At 39.3% G+C, this 20,635-nt stretch overlaps 1 protein-coding gene across 1 annotated transcript in view; it reads right to left on the bottom strand.

Moving 5' to 3' along the window:
• The window catches only part of PI4K2A (phosphatidylinositol 4-kinase type 2 alpha), a 43,780-nt gene that overhangs the window by 17,365 nt on the left and 5,780 nt on the right, over nucleotides 1–20,635 (bottom strand). Inside the window, exons 3-5 of the mRNA XM_008573239.1 lie at nucleotides 16,467–16,667; nucleotides 11,042–11,173; nucleotides 10,462–10,615 (exon numbers count right to left, since the gene is read on the bottom strand). Coding sequence (XP_008571461.1) covers nucleotides 10,462–10,615; nucleotides 11,042–11,173; nucleotides 16,467–16,667 — 487 coding nt within the window. The remainder of the gene's footprint in view (nucleotides 1–10,461; nucleotides 10,616–11,041; nucleotides 11,174–16,466; nucleotides 16,668–20,635) is intronic.

Raw genomic sequence — 20,635 nt, 5'->3', positions numbered from 1 at the left:
CAACACCAAGCCAAGGGTTGAGATCCCCTTACCGGTCATCTTTTAAAAAAAAAAAAAAAAAAAAAAAAAAGTTAGGTAAAGGGCCGGCCCGTGGCTCACTCGGTAGAGTGCGGTGCTGATAACACCAAGGCCGCGGGTTCGGATCCTATATAGGGATGGCCGGTTTGCTCACTGGCTGAGCGTGGTGCTGACAACACCAAGCCAAGGGTTGAGATCCCCTTACCGGTCATTTTTTAAAAAAAAAAAAAAAAAAAAAAAAAAAAAAAGTTAGGTAAAGAATCATGTAATATATTAAATCAGTACTGGAAATGTTAGTATAAATTTATCATGTATTACTAAGTATTTCCTAGTTCTGTCCATTAAAAAAGCTTAGAAGCAATTATCAACCCAGTAGCAATGAACACTCATAGCTCTCAGATTATGGTCTCTAAATACATTTTTCCACTAAAAGGAACCAGGGCTCCTGGGAGAACTGGCTGATTCCAGGTTGGGGCAGAAAATGTATTTTAAAAAGCCTGGAACAAATTGATGTAACATAAATACTTATCAATACTCACTTAAGTACTTAAAATTTTTTAAAGTAAAGTTAATTGGTCACCTTTTATATATTTGCTTGGGTACAAAACTCAATCTGAAAATTGATAAAAGGAAGGAATCAAGTACTTATCCTAATTTGGATGCCCAGGGGCCCTGGGAGATGGAGGCTGTGGGCCTGAACCCTGCTCCCACTGCACATCCAGGCCAGCAATGGAAGCAGCCAATGCCCAGGATCCTGAGATGATGGCCAAGCCAGCCCTGCCCCAACCCACAACCAGATCCTAGGATGTCGGCTGTGGGCCTGAACCCTGCTCCCACTGCACATCCAGGCCAGCAATGGAAGCAGCCAATGCTCAGGATCCTGAGATGATGGCCAAGCCAGCCCTGCCCCAACCCACAACCAGATCCTAGGATGTACTTATCAACCACAGGTGTTTCTTTGGGATGTGAGTTATCTGCTCACGTCCTTCACCAAATTTCTGCTCAGATTTTGCTAATTCATTTTTAGGAGCTCCCTTTAGCAATAAGGATGTTAATCTTTGTGTGTTTGGGGGAAAAAAAAAAAAGGAGAGAGTAGAATAATGCTTACTGGAGGCTGGAATGGTGAGGGGTGGGAAGATTAGGGGTGAACTAATGAGAACAAACTATGCTATCTACCCTAAGTGAATCATTGTGCAACATATGAAACAACACACCATATCCCACTAAAATAAAAGTGAATTTTTAAAATGTATTTATCCTATTTTATTATGGTGGAGTACGTAAAAGGCTGGTGAGAAACTATATATAAGGAGGACCAAGCTGAAAACAACTGAAGCCACTGAACAATAGTAATATTACAAAAAGAGATGTTTGGACATCATATGCCTCATGAAAAGATGCAAGAGGAAAGACAAAACAATATGTATAAAGTATTCTTGCAAAAAAATGGAACATATTTTTAATAATTCAGATATTTGGAACAATGTTAATAGTTTCACAAATTTTGAATTCTAGCTAGTAGTTTTTTCCTCCATATAGAAATTAAGTCAGTAGTTCTGAAACTAATTTCTGCATATTCTGGGATTAAGCAAATAAGTAAATATATTGTGAATAACGGGGACCAGATTTCTCCTTGTCAAGAAAGGAATTACAAATATGGAAAGAAAGAAGGCTAGAAAGAATCCTGTGGTGTCAGGATGAAAATGGAGATATCAGTATGAATTCATGGTTTTTAATATAGAGAGATAAATACAGAAATGGATATTAATCGGTATATATGTATGTATTTATAAATATATATATAAACATATATTTCCTAGTTCTGTCTGCTAAGAGATCCTAGGAGCAATGATATCCCAGGAACAATGAGTACAATCAGCACCCAGATCCTGGCTTCTAAATAGTGTTCTCCAATAAGAAGAAGCAGGGCTCCTTGGAGAAATGGCTGGTTCCAGGGCTGGGACTAAAGATGAACCTAGAATATCTTGTGGCAGAAAGTAAGGTAGTTAGTGCTCAAAGAATCATGGGGACACAGGAACAAGGCTGAAAGTGTTTCTACTGGCCAAATCTGAGACAAATAATAATGACATAATAAGATTAAAACCCACTAAATAAAATAACCTATGAGTCCATACTGATATAAATAAACAATAGGGGGGGAAGGAAAGCCTATTCTTACAGTAGAACACCAACTCATAAATGTAGAAGATGTGACAGAATTAGAAAAACCACCATTTGGAACCTATTATAGTAATATTCATTCAGATAAGAATCATCAACAGATACAAAACTGGTGAATGAACACTTGAGGAATAACAAGATATTTACATAATCACAAAGTATGTAAAGGGATGTCTCCACACAAAGGAATAAATAGTAACTTTACAATACAGAAAATCTCAAAGTTAAACACATTAACCAAGAGACCAAAATTAACATCATCAGTAATGGGAGACTACATGTTTCCTGATATTACACACCAAGAACATAATGCCATTTCTGTGGAATTACTGCCAAAAAATGCGTAACCTGAATCTAATCATGAGGAAACAGACAAACCCAAATTTTTATTCTGCAATAAAGATCATGAGGAAAACTGGCAAAATCTGAATAAGGTCTATAGATCAGATGACAGCATTGAATCTGTATTTTCCTAAAATTTTTAATAGCTATACTATTGTTATGTAAGAGAATGTCCTTCTTTTGTAAGAGAATGTCTGCAATGTATTTTCAGACGGTTCAGTGAAAAAAATATTTATGGCAAGAGAGATTAATAAAGCAAATGTGCTAAGATGTTAACATCTAGGGAATCTGAGTAAAGAATACATGAAAATTCTTTATACCATTCTTGCAATATTTCTGCTAATCTAAAATTACGTCAAAACAAAAAATTTTTTTAAAATTCAAACGTGAATTTGATCAAGGCTTTAGACCTACCAATCAATTTACAGGAAACATAGGAATGGAGGATGCCAAATCTACGATGTGGAAATTCTACAAGAAAAATACCCAGTTTCTTCAGCAAATAAAAGGCAAGGGGGGAAAAAAAGACATAGAACATTTTCTAAATTAAAGACAGTTGACAAACATTAAGCAAATGTAATATGTGCCTTGTTTAGATCATGATTTCAAAAAACCAACTATACAACTATTTTTTATGAGACAACTAGGGTAATTTGAACACTGAAAGGACATTAGATAATGGTTATACTAAAAGAAATCTTTATCTGTTTGAGGACATATGGAATCATTTATGTATATTATGACATGATGTCTTGGATTTGCTTTAAAATGATTCAGCAGGGGATGGAGGTGGCAGGAAATGAGCCTTTACATAACAACTATTGAAGCTAGTAACAGGGACATGGAGGTTTATTTATTTATTTATTTTTAAAAAGATGACCGGTAAGGGGATCTTAACCCTTGACTTGGTGTTGTCAGCACCATGCTCTCCCAAGTGAGCTAACTGGCCATCCCCTATATAGGGATCAGAACCCGTGACCTTGGTGTTATCAGCACCACACGCTCCCAAATGAGCCACAGGCTGGCCCTGACATGGAGGTTTATTATACCTTCTCTCTACTTTGTTGTAGTTTGAAATTTTCCATAATAAACAGCCAAAAAATTATTCAAAAAAATTTCAATAATTTATTGATCAAAGAAGAAATCACGAAGGAAATTATAAAATATTTTGAACTGATTACAATGAAAAAATGAATATATAGGATGCACCTATGATTAAGATGAAATTTAAGTCCTAAGTGCATATATTAGAAAAAAAGAAAGGCTGAGTCCAGCCCGTGGCTCACTCGGGAGAGTGTGGTGCTGATAACACCAAGGCCATGGGTTTGGATCCCATATAGGGATGGCTGGTTAGCTCACTGGGTGAGCGTGGTGCTGACAACACCAAGTCAAGGGTTAAGATCCCCTTACCAGTCAGCTTTAAAAAAAAAAAAAAAAAAAGGAAAAAAAGACAGGCTAAATAAAGATCAATAATCTAAGAGAGAGGATTCTGAGTCTATGGTGGAGTAAAAAGCAACAGAAATCATTCTCTCCACCTGGACAACTGCATTGGCAGAATATCTGATGTAACTATTTTGGAACTCTGGAGTCTATGAAAGGCATGCAACTTCCAGGAGAAAGCTTGGATGGTAAATTGGGGTTAATTTTGGTCAATTCTGGCTCTTAGCACACTAGCAGCTACCCACCCCCAACCTGTCAGGCACATAGCAGAAATCTGTGCACGTATTCCTGGAGCAGCTTGCAAATAGTTTAAAGGATCCAAGGTGGACAAAAAGGACCCTGTTCCCCAAATATTGGAGATCTGTGCTCTGATCATTGATCACTATTTCTGATCATAGAGATGCACACGAAGAGGCCAGAGGCCATTGTTGTTGCACCTCTTCCCTTTGTTGCAAGCCCCTCCCTCTCTGGCTAAAGTGACTTCCAGGGAATTTAAAGAGCCAGTGAGCTTTTCATCCTTTTTACTTTCCCCCTTTGTTTTTTGGTTTTTTGTTTTCTTTTTCTCCTCTTGGGAGCCAGACATTAAAGACTAGGATATTCACAAAAAAAAAAAAGAAAAAAAGAAAAAACGCAAAAAAGACTAGGACATTCAAAAGCAACCACATATATGGGGGAAATTAGAAATTCACTGTGCATGTCCAGGGGAAGGCTTTGGTTCAGAAAAGATGCGAAAAGACCTTAAATTTACACCTCAAGTTGATCTTTAGTACAAAGACAGCCTAAAACAACAACAACAAAAATCCAAAAATAGAACACAGTAAACCGTGGAGAAGGGGAAGAATCTGATTGTCAGAGTTAATACATTATTAGATTCAAATGTCCAGTTTGGAACAAAAAAATCACGAAGGTATACAAAAAAACAGTAAAGTGTGGCCTATTCAAAGGAAAAAAATAAACCAATAGAGACTGTTCCTGAAAAAGATCTGATGGCAGATCTACTAGACAAAGACTTTAAAAACAACTGTCTTGAAGATGCTCAAAGAAATAAAGGAAGATGTGGAGAAAGTCAACAAAACAATACATGAACAAAATAGACATATTAACAAAGAGACAGAAAAACTAAATAGAAAACACAAAGAAATTCTGGAGCTGAAAAGTACAATAACAGATACGAAAAATTAATTAGTGGGATTTAAAGGCAGATTTGAGCAGACATCAGAAAAAAATCAACAAACTTGAAGATAAGACAATGGAAATTGTCTGAGGAACAGAAAGAAAAAAGACTGAAGAAAAGTAAACAGAGTCTAAGGGACTTGTGGGACACTAGCAAACAGACCAACATATGCATTGTGGATGTCCCAGAAGAGAGAGAGAAAGGGGGAGAGAGAATATTTAAAGAAATAATGGCCAAAAACATCCCAAATTTGATCAAAGACATGAATATAAACAAAGAGTTCATATCAATAACTCTAGGAAGAATGAACTCAATGGGACCCACATCAAGACATTATGATCAAACTGTAGAAAGACAAAGACAGAATTTTAAAAGCAGCAGAGAGAAGCAACTCATTACATATATGGAATCCTCAAAAAGATTATCAGCAGATTTCTCATATGAAATTTTGGAAACCAGGTGGCAATTGGCTGATATATTCACAGCGCTAAAAGAAAAATACTGTTAACCAAGAATCCTATATCCAGCAAAACTGTCCTTCAAAAGTGAGGGACAGGGCCTGGCTGGTTAGCTTAGTTGGTTAGAACATGGTGTTGCAACACCAAGATCAAGAAATAATAAAGATTAGAGCAGAGGTAAATGAAATAGAGAACAAACAAATAATAGAGAAAATTCACAAAATCAAAAGTTGGTCTTCAAAAATATCAACAACACTGACAAACCTTTAGCTAAATGGCAAAAAAAAAAAAAAGATCAGGCTTAAATTACTAAAATCAGGGCCAGCCCATGGCTCGCTCAGGAGAATGCAGTGCTGATAACACCAAGGCCATGGGTTCAGATCCTATATAGGGATGGTCAGTTAGCTCACTGGTCAAGCATGGTGCTAACACCACCAAGTCAAGGGTTAAGATCCCCTTACCGGTCATCTTATAAAAATTTTTTAAAATAAAATAAAATCAGAAATGACGATGGGGATATCACCAATTCTACATAAATAAAAAGGATAAAAAGAGTATTATGAGCAATTGTACACCAACAAATTGACCAACCTAGATGAAATGCACAAATTCCTAGAAACACAAAACCTATGAAGACACAAAGAAATAGAAAATCTGAATAGACTTATGCTAGTAAGGAGAATGAATCAGTAATTAAAAATTTCCCAACAAAAAAGTCCCAGACCTAATGGCTTCACTGGTAAATTTTTCCAAACATTTAAAGAACTAACATTAATCCATCTTGAACTTGTCCAAAATACTGATGAGGAGGGAACACTCCATAATTCATTTTACGAGGCCAGTATTACCCCCAAAACAAAGCAAGATAGAGACCCTATAAGAAAACTACAGACTAATATAACTTACAAACACTGATGTAAAAATCCTCAATTAAAACACTAGCAAACTGAATTCAAAAGCATATTAAGAGGATTGTAAACAATAAGCAAATGAGATTTATTTCTGGAATGCAGGATGGTTCAACACATGAAAATTGATCAATGTAATTAATACATCACATTAACAAAATGAAGGGGAAAAAAAAACCACAGCATCATCTCACTTCACACAGAAAAAGCATTTAATAAAATCCAACACCCTTCATGATAAAAACACTTAACAAACAAGGAATACAAGGAAACTACCTCAACATAGTAAAAGCTACATATGAAGAAAAAGAACAACAAAAACAAAAAACCCCACAACAAACATCATACTCAATGGTGAAAGACTGAAAAGTTTTCTGCTAGGATCAAGAACAAGGCAAGAATGCCCACTTTCACCACTTCTTTTCAACATAATACTATAAGTCTTAGAGCAGTTAGGCGAGGGAAAAAAAATCAAAGGCATCTAAATTGGAAAGGAAAAAGTAAAATTATCTTTGTTCACCAACGATATGATCATATATATACAAAACCCTAAAATTCCACAAAAAAAGTTATAACAAATAATTCAGCAAAGTAGCAGGATACAAAGTCAACCCACAAAAATCAGTTTTATTTCTATAAACTAACAAGGAATAACCCAAAAAGGAAATTAAAAAAACAATCCCATTCATAATAGCATCAAAAAGAATAAAATACTTAGGAATTAACTTAACCAAGGAGATGAAAGATTTGTATAATGAAATTTACAAACATTCCTGAAAGAAGCTAAAGACAACATAAATAAATGGAATGACACCCTGTGTTCATGGATTGGAAAACATAATATTGTTAAGATTTCAATACTACCTAAAGTGATCTACAAACTTAATGCAATCCCTACCAAAATTCCACTGACATTTTTTGCAAAACTAGAAAAACCCATCCTAAAATTTATAGAAGTTCAAGGAACCCCAAATAGCCAAAACAATCCTAAAAAATAACAAACCTAGAGAACTCACACTTCCTGATTTCAAAACTTACTGTAAAGGTACGGTAATCAAAACAGTGTGGTATTGGCATAAAGAAAGACATATAGAGCAATGGAATAGAATAAAGAGTCCAGAAATAAAGCCTGGCATACATGAGGGTACTTCAGAAAGTTCGTAGAGAGCCGGCCCGGTGGTGCACTGGAAAGTGCGCCGTCTGGGAGCACGGTGGCGCTCCCGCCAAGGGTTCGGATCCCATGTGGAGACCGGTTCCCGCTCACTGGTTGAGCGCGGTGCGGGCGCAACACCGAGGGTTGCGATCCCTTGCCGGTCCCCAGTGCGGGCGTGACACCGAGGGTTGTGATCCTGTTACCGGTCAGTAAAAAAGAAAAAAAAAAAAAAAAAAAAAAAAAAGAAAGTTCGTAGAAAAATAGACAGTCTTTTTAACAAATGGTACTGGGAAAACTGGATATCTATATGCTAAAGAATTAAGATGAACCCTTACCTAATACCATATACAAAAATTAACTCAAAATGGATCCATGACCTAAATGTAAAGCCCAAAGCTATAAAACTCTTAGAAGAAAATATAGGGAGAAAGCTTTATGACATTAGATTTGGCAATGATTTTTTGGATATAGCACAAATGTACAGGCAACAAAAGAAAAAACAGACAAAGAGCACTTCATGCAAATTAAAAAAAAATTTATAAATCAAAAGACACTATCCACAGAGTAAAAAGGCAACACAATGAGAGGAAATATTTGCAAATTACCTATCTGATAAGGGATTAAACTTTGAAAACTGAAAAACAACAAAATAAACAAACTGATTCAAAATGGGCAAAAGACTTGAATAGACATTTCTCTAAATTGGATACACACACAAAAGAAAAAAGAAAAAAAGAAGATAAAATAAAGAGGATATACAATTGGCCAATAAGCACATGAAAAGATACTAAGCATCACTAATCATCAGGGCAATGACAATCAAAACTATAATGAAATACCATGTCACACCCATTAGGATGGCTACTATCAAAAAACCAAAATAGTAAATGTTGGTAAGGATGTGGAGAAACTGGAAGATTTGTTCATTGTTGGTGGGAATGTAAAATGGTACAGCCACTGAGGAAAACAGTAAGATCATTCCTGAAAAAATTAAAAATAGAATTACCTTATTATCGAGCAACTTCACTTCTGGGTATATACTCAAAAGATCTGAAAACAGGGTCTTGAAGAGATATTTGTACACCCAAAGTTTATAGTAGCATTACCCACAATAGCTAAAACATGGAAGCAACCCAAGTGTCTATTGATAGACGAATGGATAAGCAAATAAAACATTATCCAGCCTTTAAAGGGAATAAAATTCTGACATATGCTACAACATGAATGAACCTTGAGTTTATTACGCTAAGTGAAATAAGCAAATCATAAAAAGTCTAATATTGTATGATTCCACTTATATGAGGTATTTATGGTAGTCAAAATCATAGAGACAGAAAGTAGAATGATGCTTGCCAGGGGCTGGGGTTATTGGGGAATGGACAGTTATTGTTTAATTGCCATAGTTTCAATTTTGCAAGATGAAAAGAGTTCTAGAGATGGACAGTGATAATAGTTGCACAACAATATGAACGTACTTAATACCACTGAATTGTACACTTAAAAATGGTAAAGACAAGGGCTGCCCCGTGGCCCACTCGGGAGAGTGCGGCACTGGGAGCTCAGCGACACTCCTGCCACGGGTTCGGATCCTATATAGGGATGGCCAGTGCGCTCACTGGCTGAGCGCGGTACGGGCGACACCAAGCCAAGGGTTGCGATCCCCTTACCGGTCACAAAAAAGACAAAAAAAAAAAAATTGTAAGGACAAGGGCTGGCTGGTTAGCACAGTTGGTTAGAGCACACTGTTATAATATCAAGGTGAATGGTTCAGATCCTCATACCAGCCAGCCACCAAAAAAAAAAAAGGGTGAAGATAGTAAATTTTATGCTATGTGTATTTTACCACAATAAAAAACTTGGTCAAAATATGGCTCCAATAAAACATGAATTTAAAGACTTTTGTCCTCAATACATGTAGATTTTGCCAGGTTAGCTGAATTAAAACTGCACTGGAAAATTTTTTTAAAAAATCATGATCTAGAGCTGGCCAGTTAACTCAGTTGGTTAGAGCACAGTGTTATAACACCAACGTCAAGGGTTTATAACACCAAGGTCAAGGGTTTGGATCCCCATACTGGCCAGCCACCATAAAAAAGGAAAAAAAGGGCCGGCCCGGTGGCGCACTGCTATGGTGCGCCGCTTGGGAAGCGCGGCGGCGCTCCCGCCGAGGGTTCAGATCCCACATACAGACCGGTTCCCGCTCACTGGCTGAGCGAGGCGCGGGAGCAACACCGAGGGCTGCGATCCCGTTGCCGGTCCCGGTCCGGTACGGGGGCGACACTGAGTGTTGCGATCCGTTGCCGGACACGGAAAAAGACAAAAAAAAAAAAAAAAAACAAAGGAAAAAAAAATCATGATCTAAGTACCCACCTCAAGAAGTTAGAAAAAGACAAAACTGATAGATCACTAGATGCTACAAGAATGACTAGGGATTAAGAGAGTACTCTTCATGGTGCTTTGGAAGAGCCAGATATCTTCTATCTGAGACTGGGAAAGAAACTGAGATTTTATAAGATAAACATAAATAAACGTATTTTATATAAACATAAATACTGGCTCTAGGCCTCACCATCTCTGATAACTAACTACACATGATGTATCTGAACAAAGTTTAACCTGAAAAAGTATTCTCTGAGACCCATCCCAAATATGCATGAGCCTTCTGACTGAAGAAAAAAAAAACTCATCCTGACAAGGCACTCTGACCCCTCAGCCCTGCAAGCCTCTAGGCCTCCCTCTGTGTATCAGCAGTCTGGCACAGGCACGGGACCACCTGCAGTTGCTCACCAGTGTTGCGGATGATGTAATCTAGCACCACCAATCGCTCAAACTGCAGCAGCAGTTGCCGGTTAGTGTTCTCAGGGAGAGGTTCTGCCTCAAAACGCCGCAACCAGTAATCTGCATCTTTGTAGCCTTCGACAAAGAGCTGGAATGAACCAACCTGGAACCAAGAGGAAGGAACAAAAGTTATTTCCCTACAGTCCAAGTCCAGAGACCCCAGGAGTAAGCCAGGTACCCACTAAGGCCCTGTGGAGTCCATATCAGAGAAGAAGAACATTTTCACAATCTTTACTTTTTCATTTGCCTGTAAGTACAGGAGAAAAGGGGTGTGACAGTGATCATCCATCCAAATTAAAGAAACCTATCCAAACGAGTCAGAGGAGTAAAGCGAGAAAGTTAGGTATCTACCCTCTGGAGAATTATTCCCCAAATCTTAGGCTCTTGAAAGAAATGAGGAAGACAGGAGCCTCAGGGCAGGCAATTCATGCGCCCATATTCAAGTCTGTAGGCACCTTGCTTCACCATCTGAATGACTATGTCACTATAATCTGTCACCTTTGATAAGTCACATGGGTGTAGTCTGTACCTTTGGTGGTAGCCCGATGCGGTTAAACCGCTGCCCAACTTTTGGCACTTTCTCTAGTGCAAGCCGCTTGCCCCTGGACTTCACCCGATCAATGGCACTATAGTTGAAGGTATCACTGGCCAGGTATACTACCTACAGTAGAAAGAGAAGAGATATTCAGGTTAAAGTCAAGTTTCAGGAACCAGACCACTATGGCAGAGAACAGTTAAATGCTCACCAATACTGTTCCTCTTCCAGGGCACAGAGAAAGAATGCACTTCTCAGCCTTCCTAGCAACTAGGATAGGGAATATGACTACATGAGTGACATGGGATCTAGTGTTGTCAGCACCATGCTCACCCAGTAAGCTAACCGGCCATCCCTGTATGGGATCCGAACCCAGGGCCTTGGTGTTATCAGCACCGCACTCTCCCGAGTGAGCCACGGGCCGGCTCAGTGACATGGGATCTAGTGTTGTCAGCACCATGCTCACCCAGTAAGCTAACCGGCCATCCCTGTATGGGATCCGAACCCAGGGCCTTGGTGTTATCAGCACCGCACTCTCCCGAGTGAGCCACGGGCCGGCCCAGTGACATGGGATCTAGGAGAGCTGCTTAAATGGCATGAATCTGAAACATGAGCAAGAAATAAACTCCTATGGTATTAAACCACTGAGATTCAAGGATTGTTACAGCAGCAAGCGGGAATTACCTTGACTAATACAGTCGCCTCCTAGGTTATAACAGGCTCGATGCCTATTTTCTTTCCAGATAAAAACAAAAATTGCAATTTACTCTATACCCTTCTATTTCCTTTTGAATTATATACTTTGTGTAATTATTCACATTCCAAAAAATAAACATTAAAATTGGTTTTCATTTTTAATAGATTGCTATATTTATACACAGACTATATCTGGAATATTACACAAGAAACCAGTAATAGTAGCTGCCTCTGAGGAATGAAACTGAGTGGGCAGGAGATAGTGGTGGGAAGAAGGCTGAATTACTTTTCTGTTTACTCTTCTGTGTCTTTTGATATCTGTATTAGATGCATGCACTGCCTATTCAAAATAATTTTTCAATGGGCCATCAATATCACACTTGACTGTCAAATTGCAGTGACATCATCTGTTATGTGTATCTATTATCACACATCACATTTTCTTGTGATTATCCACTCAAATATCTAACTTCCTTCTTAAAACTAATGAGATTTGGGGAAACAGAACATCTTATTCACATTAGCATTCCAAGTACCTAACATAGTGCCTAGCATATGCTCATGAAATATTTATTAAATGAATGAGTGAATGAACGAATGAATGAGCTACCAGCTTCTTTCAGAGATAGCAACAACTGGGTTTTGGCATATAAATACCTAAAATCAAATTTATAAGAAAACTATTTTCTAAGCCTTGCAAATTTCATTACAAATAACTAATTATTTTGCATATGAACTTTAGAGGCAAAATAATTCCCTCCCATCCATTCTTACATCCAGTGTTAACAGGGTATATAAAATGGATGTGAAAGGTACTTCCTGCCTTACAAAACAGAAAACTCAGGTATAGGAATGAAAATAAAAGGGCATTCCTAAGTCTACCTTGCCAGTTTCCACAGTGAAAACCCTGGCTCTCTCAAGCCATAAACCACCCTTTTACCCTCATCAGACTTATTTTTGATCATTCTTACCAGCAAACCACTTTTTGCCTTTGACTAATGAAACTATCATAACCTGAAAGCTCACAAGAACAGACAGCAGAGACCACCAGTGAGTAAGAATTAGAGCCTTACTACTGGAAGCTCCATCTCAGTGTCAGCCCTGTTTCCATAGTGACAGATGCTCCATTAACTGGATAGAGTCCTGTCACAAGGGTAGGGGAGGCAGGGAGGGGAGAGATTCCTCTTACTACTTTCCGGCAGCTATATAGTAAGCTTGCAAAGTTCTGTCTCATCTCAGTCTCTTGGAAGAAAAATATTTTGTTGTTGCTGACTTTTTGATGAAAAAGATCCTCAGGCCTCATTAAGGTTCTCTAACATGTAAAGAGGAAGACTGGAGGGCCGGCCCGGTGGCGCACTCGGTAGAGTGTGGTGCTTGGGAGCGTGGTGGCGCTCCCGCCGAGGGTTTGGATCCCATATAGAGACCAGTCCGCTCACTGGTTGAGCACAGTGCGGGCGCGACACCGAGGGTTGCGATCCCGTTACTGGTCACGAAAAAAGACAAAAAGGAAAAAAAAAAAAAAAAGAGGAAGACTGGAGATGGGAAAGAAAGGAATTGTGGGGTGACATTAATAATTAATAATAATAGCTCATAAAAAGATCACAGACTAACTTGGATGGATTATTTACATTGTGCCAGGCACTGGGCTATGTGCTTTACATGGATTAATCTTGATAGCCACTCTATAAACTACTTATAGCCCTACTCTTACGATGAGGAAATTGGGCCTAGGGTAGTTAAATGACTTGCCCAAGGGTCATACACAAAAAAACTGCAGAGCCAGAACTCAAACTCTTAGGCACTACACTCAGAAGCACCAGCAGATGAAGCAGGCATAGGGCCAGGGGCAGTCTGCTATTTGCCCAGCAAAGGAAAGAAATTACAGAGTGATGAGCAAGGAATATTTAAAAGAGTTTTTAGAATCTAGGAGGGGCCTAATAAGATGACTTCAGGTTAGGCAGGAGACTTAACAGTCTTAATTATCACATAAGATGTTCAAAGTGTGCTGTTTAACTACCTGCACAGAGAGAAAAAATTAAAGCATAAAGGAAAAGAATGAGCTGCACAAAGCCAGGCAATGAATTAGATGTCAAATGGGGACTACAAGCTTGGTCAAACATTCTCTCTATAGATCGGAAGTTGGGGGATCTTTGGTAATATTTCTTGTGATTTTATATTTATTTACTGATTCAGCTGGTACTTAATGAACATTTACTATAGATATAGTACTTTTCTAGGTGCTGAGGACGGTAGAAAGAAATCTCAAGAAGAGGTTTCTGACTTCTACAAACTACAAACTAGTTGGCTTATTGTTTGTGGAGTTTAGTGGCAAAGAAGCAGATACAGTTAAATATCCATAATAATCACACTTTCTTCTAAAATCCCTGGGAAAACAGAAAAAAAAAAACAGGTTTAAAGGGAAGTTCCTATATGCTTATCAATCTCTTTGCCCATAAAATCTATCTAAACCTGTGAAGAAAATATCACGCAGGATTTTTTAAATCTAGATGCATGGTCTCTAGGGGGTCAATGGATGGACTCCAACTAGTCTATGAATCATCCTCCTAAAATTATATGCAAAACTGATTGCAAATATGTGTATTTTTTTTCTGGGAACAGGACCTATACCTTTCATCATATTCTCAAAGAGGGTTAAGACCTAGAGCTATAAACACACTTCTGCAGCTTTAGGGCATTAGATCACTTAAGTTGTTACTAAACCTCAGGTAGCCACATACTAAGTAAGTGATGATGTTTCCTTAAATGTTCATATGCTGACTGGCAGATTCCTTCCCCTCATAACCCTTGGAGAGTGCAACAAAGAAACCCCATCAGTGCCATGTCTAGTGGAACTGTGAGAGCGGAACCGCCACTGAAACCCCAGACCTGTGGAGCTACCAGGGTGCAACGCCAGCCTGTGAGAGCTAAAGCATCACCTGAGACCAGGAAAGCCATGGAAGTGGAACTGACTGAGGACTTGAGGATCCAACCCACACACTAGTGTGCAGAGGACGTTGAACATGGAGTCAAGTTACAAGATTCACCAGCTTTAAGAGTCAATGCATGTCCCACTGGGTTTCAGACTTGTTTGGGACCTGTTATCCCTTTCTTTTGGACTATTTCTCCCTTTTGGAATGGGAATATGTACCCTAAGTTTGTCCCACCATTTTATCTTGGAAGTAGATAACTTGTTTTTAATTCACAGACAGAACTTTGAACTTTGGACCTTTGAGTTGAAGGAGGTTAAGACTTTGGGGATGAAATGAATGTGTTTGCATGTGAAAAGGACATGAGTTTTAGCAGGCCAAGGACGGAATGTAGTGGATTGAATTATGTCTCCCCAAAACTCCCTGAAGCTTGAATTGTGCCCCCCAAGTTTTATGTATCAGAAATTCCACTTGTGTCCTCCAAGTTTTATGTATTAGAAACTTTTATGTATTAGAAACTGTGAGTGTTAAGAGGGTGGAGGATCCAGGATCAGCCCATGGCTCACTTGGGAGAGTGTGGTGCTGATAACACCAAGGCCTCAGGTTCATATCCCTATATGGGGATGGCCGGTTAGCTCACTTGGGAGAGTGTGGTGCTGACAACACCAAGTCAAGGGTTAAGATCCCCTTACTAGTCATCTTTAAAAAAAAAAAAAAAAGAGGATGGGAGATCCTATTATGGTAATTGAAAGGTGGAGCCTTGAAGAGGTGACTGGATTGTAGGACCATGCAGTAGTGAATGGATTAAAAATGGTGGTCAGGGGCATGGTCTGGAGGGCTTTAAAAGAAGAGGAGAGTCTGCCTTTTGCTCTCTCTGCTTCCACCATCTTGCACCCCTGGGTCACTGTCACCACCCCTGGGTCATTGTCACCACCACCAGATGGACTTTGGACTTCCCAGCCTCAGAAACTGTAAGCAATAAATTTTGTTTTCTTTATAAATCACCCGGTTCCATGTAGTTTGTTGTAAGCAACATAAACAGAAAGTTTCATGGACCACCCTGTAGTACAGGGGTTCTTAACCTGGTGTCAGCAAACTCCCAGAAATTGTATGTAATTGATTCTGTATTCAAGCATATTTGGGAGAGTATGGTCCAGACTCTTCATCAGAACTTCAACTAAGTCTATAATACATACAAGGTGTGTGAAAATCCATTCTAAGGGTGAATTTGCCTAGATTTGGGACCTCTATTTTGGTATGTTCAGACAAGTCCCAGAATTCCATAGTACAAAGATAGGTGAGGAAAATCACATGTCAGTTTCCTATAGGGGTTCAGGCCAGACCTTTACTTTAACCCTCACATCATCCTAAAGCTCTCCTCATGAGAACTTGCATACATGCTTAGCTGACATCAGCTAGTCCATTCTACACTGTATCTAAATCCTGCAATGGCTCCGAAGTCTAAGAGAGTGAGCCACAAAAGTAGCTAAGTTTCTAACCAGCTTGGGGTTACCTGGGATCGAAAGACTGAGGGAGCCAATAAATGTACATTAGAGGTCTGTGAACTTGCTGAAATTGTATACAAAATTATATGTGTATCCTTCTGAGGATGGCTTTTATCAGATGATCAAATCATGGGCCTAATCCTGCCACATTCCCCAAAAAAGGTTGAGAATCCCAGACTTAGGGCATAAACGGTCCCCACTGGACGCACAGTCTCACTAACATGTAGCAGGTCTTACACCCCAGGAAAACTCTAGCCAGGCAGTAAGACTCCCCGGAGATGGGTCACCGACCTTCGTACGGGGTACAATGTTGAGTTCCAGTTTTTGGTCCACCAGGCTGGCCCCTGCTTCTGAGAGATAGCCCTGATTGAGGACAAGGCAGTCACGGCCAAAGCAGCAGGGACAGCACAGCTTCTGCAGCCACTTGGTCCACTTAGGATTAAGTTGCCCATATGGTTCTTCATTCTTGGGTTTGAAGACAGCAGTGATCTTCTATACAGACAAAAGAAAAAGAAGACATTAAATGGAGTTGATTAGCGTAGCCCACAGACCAAGTCAGCAGAAATCTAGAAAGAAGTGAGAAGGCATAGTCAGACAATCCCTACTTACAGTCAGACACAGGCTTCTCCCCAGCTTGTACGGGGAAGATACCAGCTCATGTGTGCAGGTAAGAGGCCCACTGCTAGAAAGGGCTGTAGCCAAAGAAAATGTCAAGTCTTCTTGTTCTTCCTTGCTGCTTTACTCCTCTTTTCCATCTCTCTCCCCTCATGTAAGTACCTACCTCTAACTTTGAGCTTCAAACAAACAAGGTAAATGGATTTCTACATTTCTAGGAGCAATATATAGAAACCTACTCAGTGACAGATTTTGGGTCACTGGCAGCAATCCTGTACCAACACAGTACTGCTTCCCCTCCCAGAAAGGATATAACATCACACTGCACTGATTGAGGCCTTTATGATAATCTTTTTCCAAAAAGGTGAGAAATTAACTTGTCGTGAATCATACATTATCTTTTTTTGCAGATATCCCTGCCCCATTTATCCTACAGGACCTTTCTTTATATTATATGCCAGAAATTTAACACCATCAAACTCCAACTTCCAAATACATGTATGCACACTGTTGCTCTGCATCAATTATGTAAAGACTCAAAAAATTATCAACTGAAAGGAAATAAAGAAGGTATTACGGAATGAGTTAGGAAAATGCCTTCGTCAATGGTTGATTTCCTCTATCAGCTTTACTATCCCATCCCCTGGGTGTTTATAAAACCTTGAAATGAAAAGTTTAAGAACGTCAAACTAAAAAAGCAACCAAAGAGAAAAATCACTGCAGGAAAAAGAATCTGCTACCTGGTTAGAATGGGGTTCTCTTAAGTAATTCTGATAGGCAAGAGACCAGGATATAAGATACCACAAAGATTAAATCCATCTTCTCCAGCTGACAGTAACTTAATCCGCAAAAGCCTTTGGAAACATGGGATGCCTAGAAACTACAGCCCTCCCTCCTGAATGTTTTCTTCCACAGGTCAGTCAGCCCTGAGATTGTTTCACATTTATCTCATTCCCTCCAGTCCCCAAACTTCTACATAAAGGAAAAAAAGCAAACATGCTATCCAAGTGATTCATCTTCACATCACATGACTCTCCTTCTCCCCTCACCCCACAGCCAACTCAAGCTAGTCTGGGTCATAAGACATTTTCCTGTGGGTGTCACTTCCTGAATGGCAGATCACAGCAGAAATACATCTCTCTGCCTCCATTAAGTACTCATGTTAGGAACTGGCTAGGTCCATGTCTCTAACAATAATCGGTCAATCTTGAAGCCAGTTCCTTCAAAGAGCCTAGCAAGGATTTGAGAGGGCAAAAGAAATACAGAACTCTCTTCTTCCCTCCAAAAAGAATCGAAAAACAAACTTAATTATTTAGTGGCAAAAGCAAAATGTATATATTCATATCATAAATCTTCAGAATTACTTTCTTATCCAAAGCAGCTAGCAAGAGACCTAAGTTAGCAGTCTTCTTTGTCTCTGCTATCCTGGAACCCTAGCCTCTGAACAACAAAGCAGCAGTAGCAACAGGCTCACAACTCAGGACCAACGAGTCCACTTTAACTCTTGGAACCTGGACAGTGGAACCACAGGGCAGAGGGTGGCCCGTGGCTCACTTCGGAGAGTGTGGTGCTTATAACCCCAGGGCCACAGGTTCGGATCCCTACATAGGGATGGCCGGTTAGCTCACTTGGGAGAGTGTGGTGCTGACAACACCAAGGCTCACAACTCAGGACCAACGAGTCCACTTTAACTCTTGGAACCTGGACAGTGGAACCACAGGGCAGAGGGTGGCCCGTGGCTCACTTCGGAGAGTGTGGTGCTTATAACCCCAGGGCCACAGGTTCGGATCCCTACATAGGGATGGCCGGTTAGCTCACTTGGGAGAGTGTGGTGCTGACAACACCAAGTCAAGGGTTAAGATCCCCTTACCAGTCATCTTTTAAAATAAAATAAAATAAAAAAAAAGAAACCACAAGGCACATTGAAGCATGTCCCAGAACTCAACAGTCAGTTCAACTGAGGCACACTGTGGAGTTCAGCAAGCTGGCCCCCAATGAAAGGGAGACCAAGACTACTACTAATGGGGGCTGAAAAATACCAGGGCTGAAGCTTAAATAACTCCACTTAAAGAAAGCAGAACTTGAAAAACAGGATTGCAACCAAGCATCATTTATAGACTGACCTCTCAAACTTCTCTATTCCCTCCTACCATAAGGAGAATCAGAAAGCATTTCACTGACTCTAAAGCATTAGTAATTATGGTTATTTCAGTAGTACAGGGTTTCATTAAAGAATACTATCTGGACTAGATAAATGAGGTAATGGTAGGGTAGAAAGGATGGAGGAACAGAAGGGCATTCAGACAAAGGGGAGACAAGTGCCCTTCAGGAATGAGTATAGGCCTCAGATCAATTCAATTCTGTTAACATTTGGGCAGATCCTCATTTGTGCAAAACAGTGTGCAAGCATTCAGCGGATTTCCTAGATAGAGACATAAAACAGCCTCTGACCTAATTTCCAAAGCTAATTTTCACTTCATATAATCAACTATGTTACTGAATAATTAAGAATATTCTCTTCATTCATACAGAACAAACTCCAAAACGACTCAAATTAGAAAGACACCCACCAATATACGGCTGAGAAAGAAAATGATTATTGCCTAATTTTTCTCACAATCCTCTCTCTTCTTTAACAGACTTTCAATTCCTTTTGTTTTGTTTTGGAAGGAAGGGTTTCTGGCAGCTAGCCAGTACAAGGATCCAAACCCTTAACCTTGGTGTTATCAACACCATGCTCTAACCAACTGAACAAACGAGCCAGCTCCAATTCCTTTATTACATCTAGGAGAAAGTTTCAGGTTGGTGCCAATGTTTTAAAAATACCTTGCCTCAACAACCACTTACTAATCCCCCTTTTAACAAAGGGAGTGAGGTACATATAGCTTAAGTAGCAGCAGTCCATTAAATTGGGGATAAAAACAAAACTGCACAAGTAAGCATGAGGAACCATTTACTGGAACCTGGAACCGAGAGGGTTTCCTATATCTATACAACAGCGAGAAGGGAGGGTATTATGCTATGCTATAAGAGGTCCTTTCCTCCAGGAACCTAAGAAAGTTCAAGCACATCACTCATATTGTTCAATGAAATATGCAGAAGTGCCCTTTAATAAAACAGGGTGTTTTTTTAAGTTTGGTAAACACAAAGTGGACGGTTCTCAAACTTTTTGGTCTAAAGAGCCCTTTAAACTTTTAAAAATTAAGGACTCCAAAAAGCTTTTGTTTAAGTGAGTAAAAGCTATATTTGCTGTATTAGAAATTAATACTAGGCTGGCCCCATGGCTCACTCGGGAGAGTGTGGTGCTGATAACACCACAGGCCACGGGTTCGGATCCCATATAGGCATGGCCGGTTGCTCACTGGATGAGTGTGGTGCTGATAACACCAAGTCAAGGGTTAAGATCCTCTTACCGTCATCTTTTAAAAAAAAAAGAAATTAAAACTATTTATTAATTCACATAATAAAAATAAATCCACTGCATGTTAGCATAAATGACATATTTTTATGAAAAATATATTTTCAAAAAAATATTTTAGTGAAAAGACTGGCATTGTTTTACATTTTTGCAAATCTCTCTAATGTCTAGCTTAATAGAAGACAACTGTATTCTCACATCTTCTTTAGTATTCAGTCTGTTTCGATATCACATATCATGTAGTCTCTGGAAATCTCCACTCGACACTCATAAGGAAATGAAAGTGAAAAAGGCAAATAGTCTCAGAATTATTATAAAAATAATTTTGGCCTGTGAACCCCCAAAAGGAACCCCTAGGGGTCCCTGGGCCACACTCTAAGAACTGCTGTATTTTTTTTTTTTTTTTTTTTTTTTTTTTTTTTTTTTT

The sequence above is a fragment of the Galeopterus variegatus genome, unplaced genomic scaffold, assembly GCF_000696425.1.
Source record: "Galeopterus variegatus unplaced genomic scaffold, G_variegatus-3.0.2 Scaffold891, whole genome shotgun sequence".
NCBI classification, from domain to species: domain Eukaryota; kingdom Metazoa; phylum Chordata; class Mammalia; order Dermoptera; family Cynocephalidae; genus Galeopterus; species Galeopterus variegatus.
The sequence above is the reverse complement of the archived record's forward strand: the minus strand, read 5'-3'. Positions and strand labels throughout refer to the sequence as shown.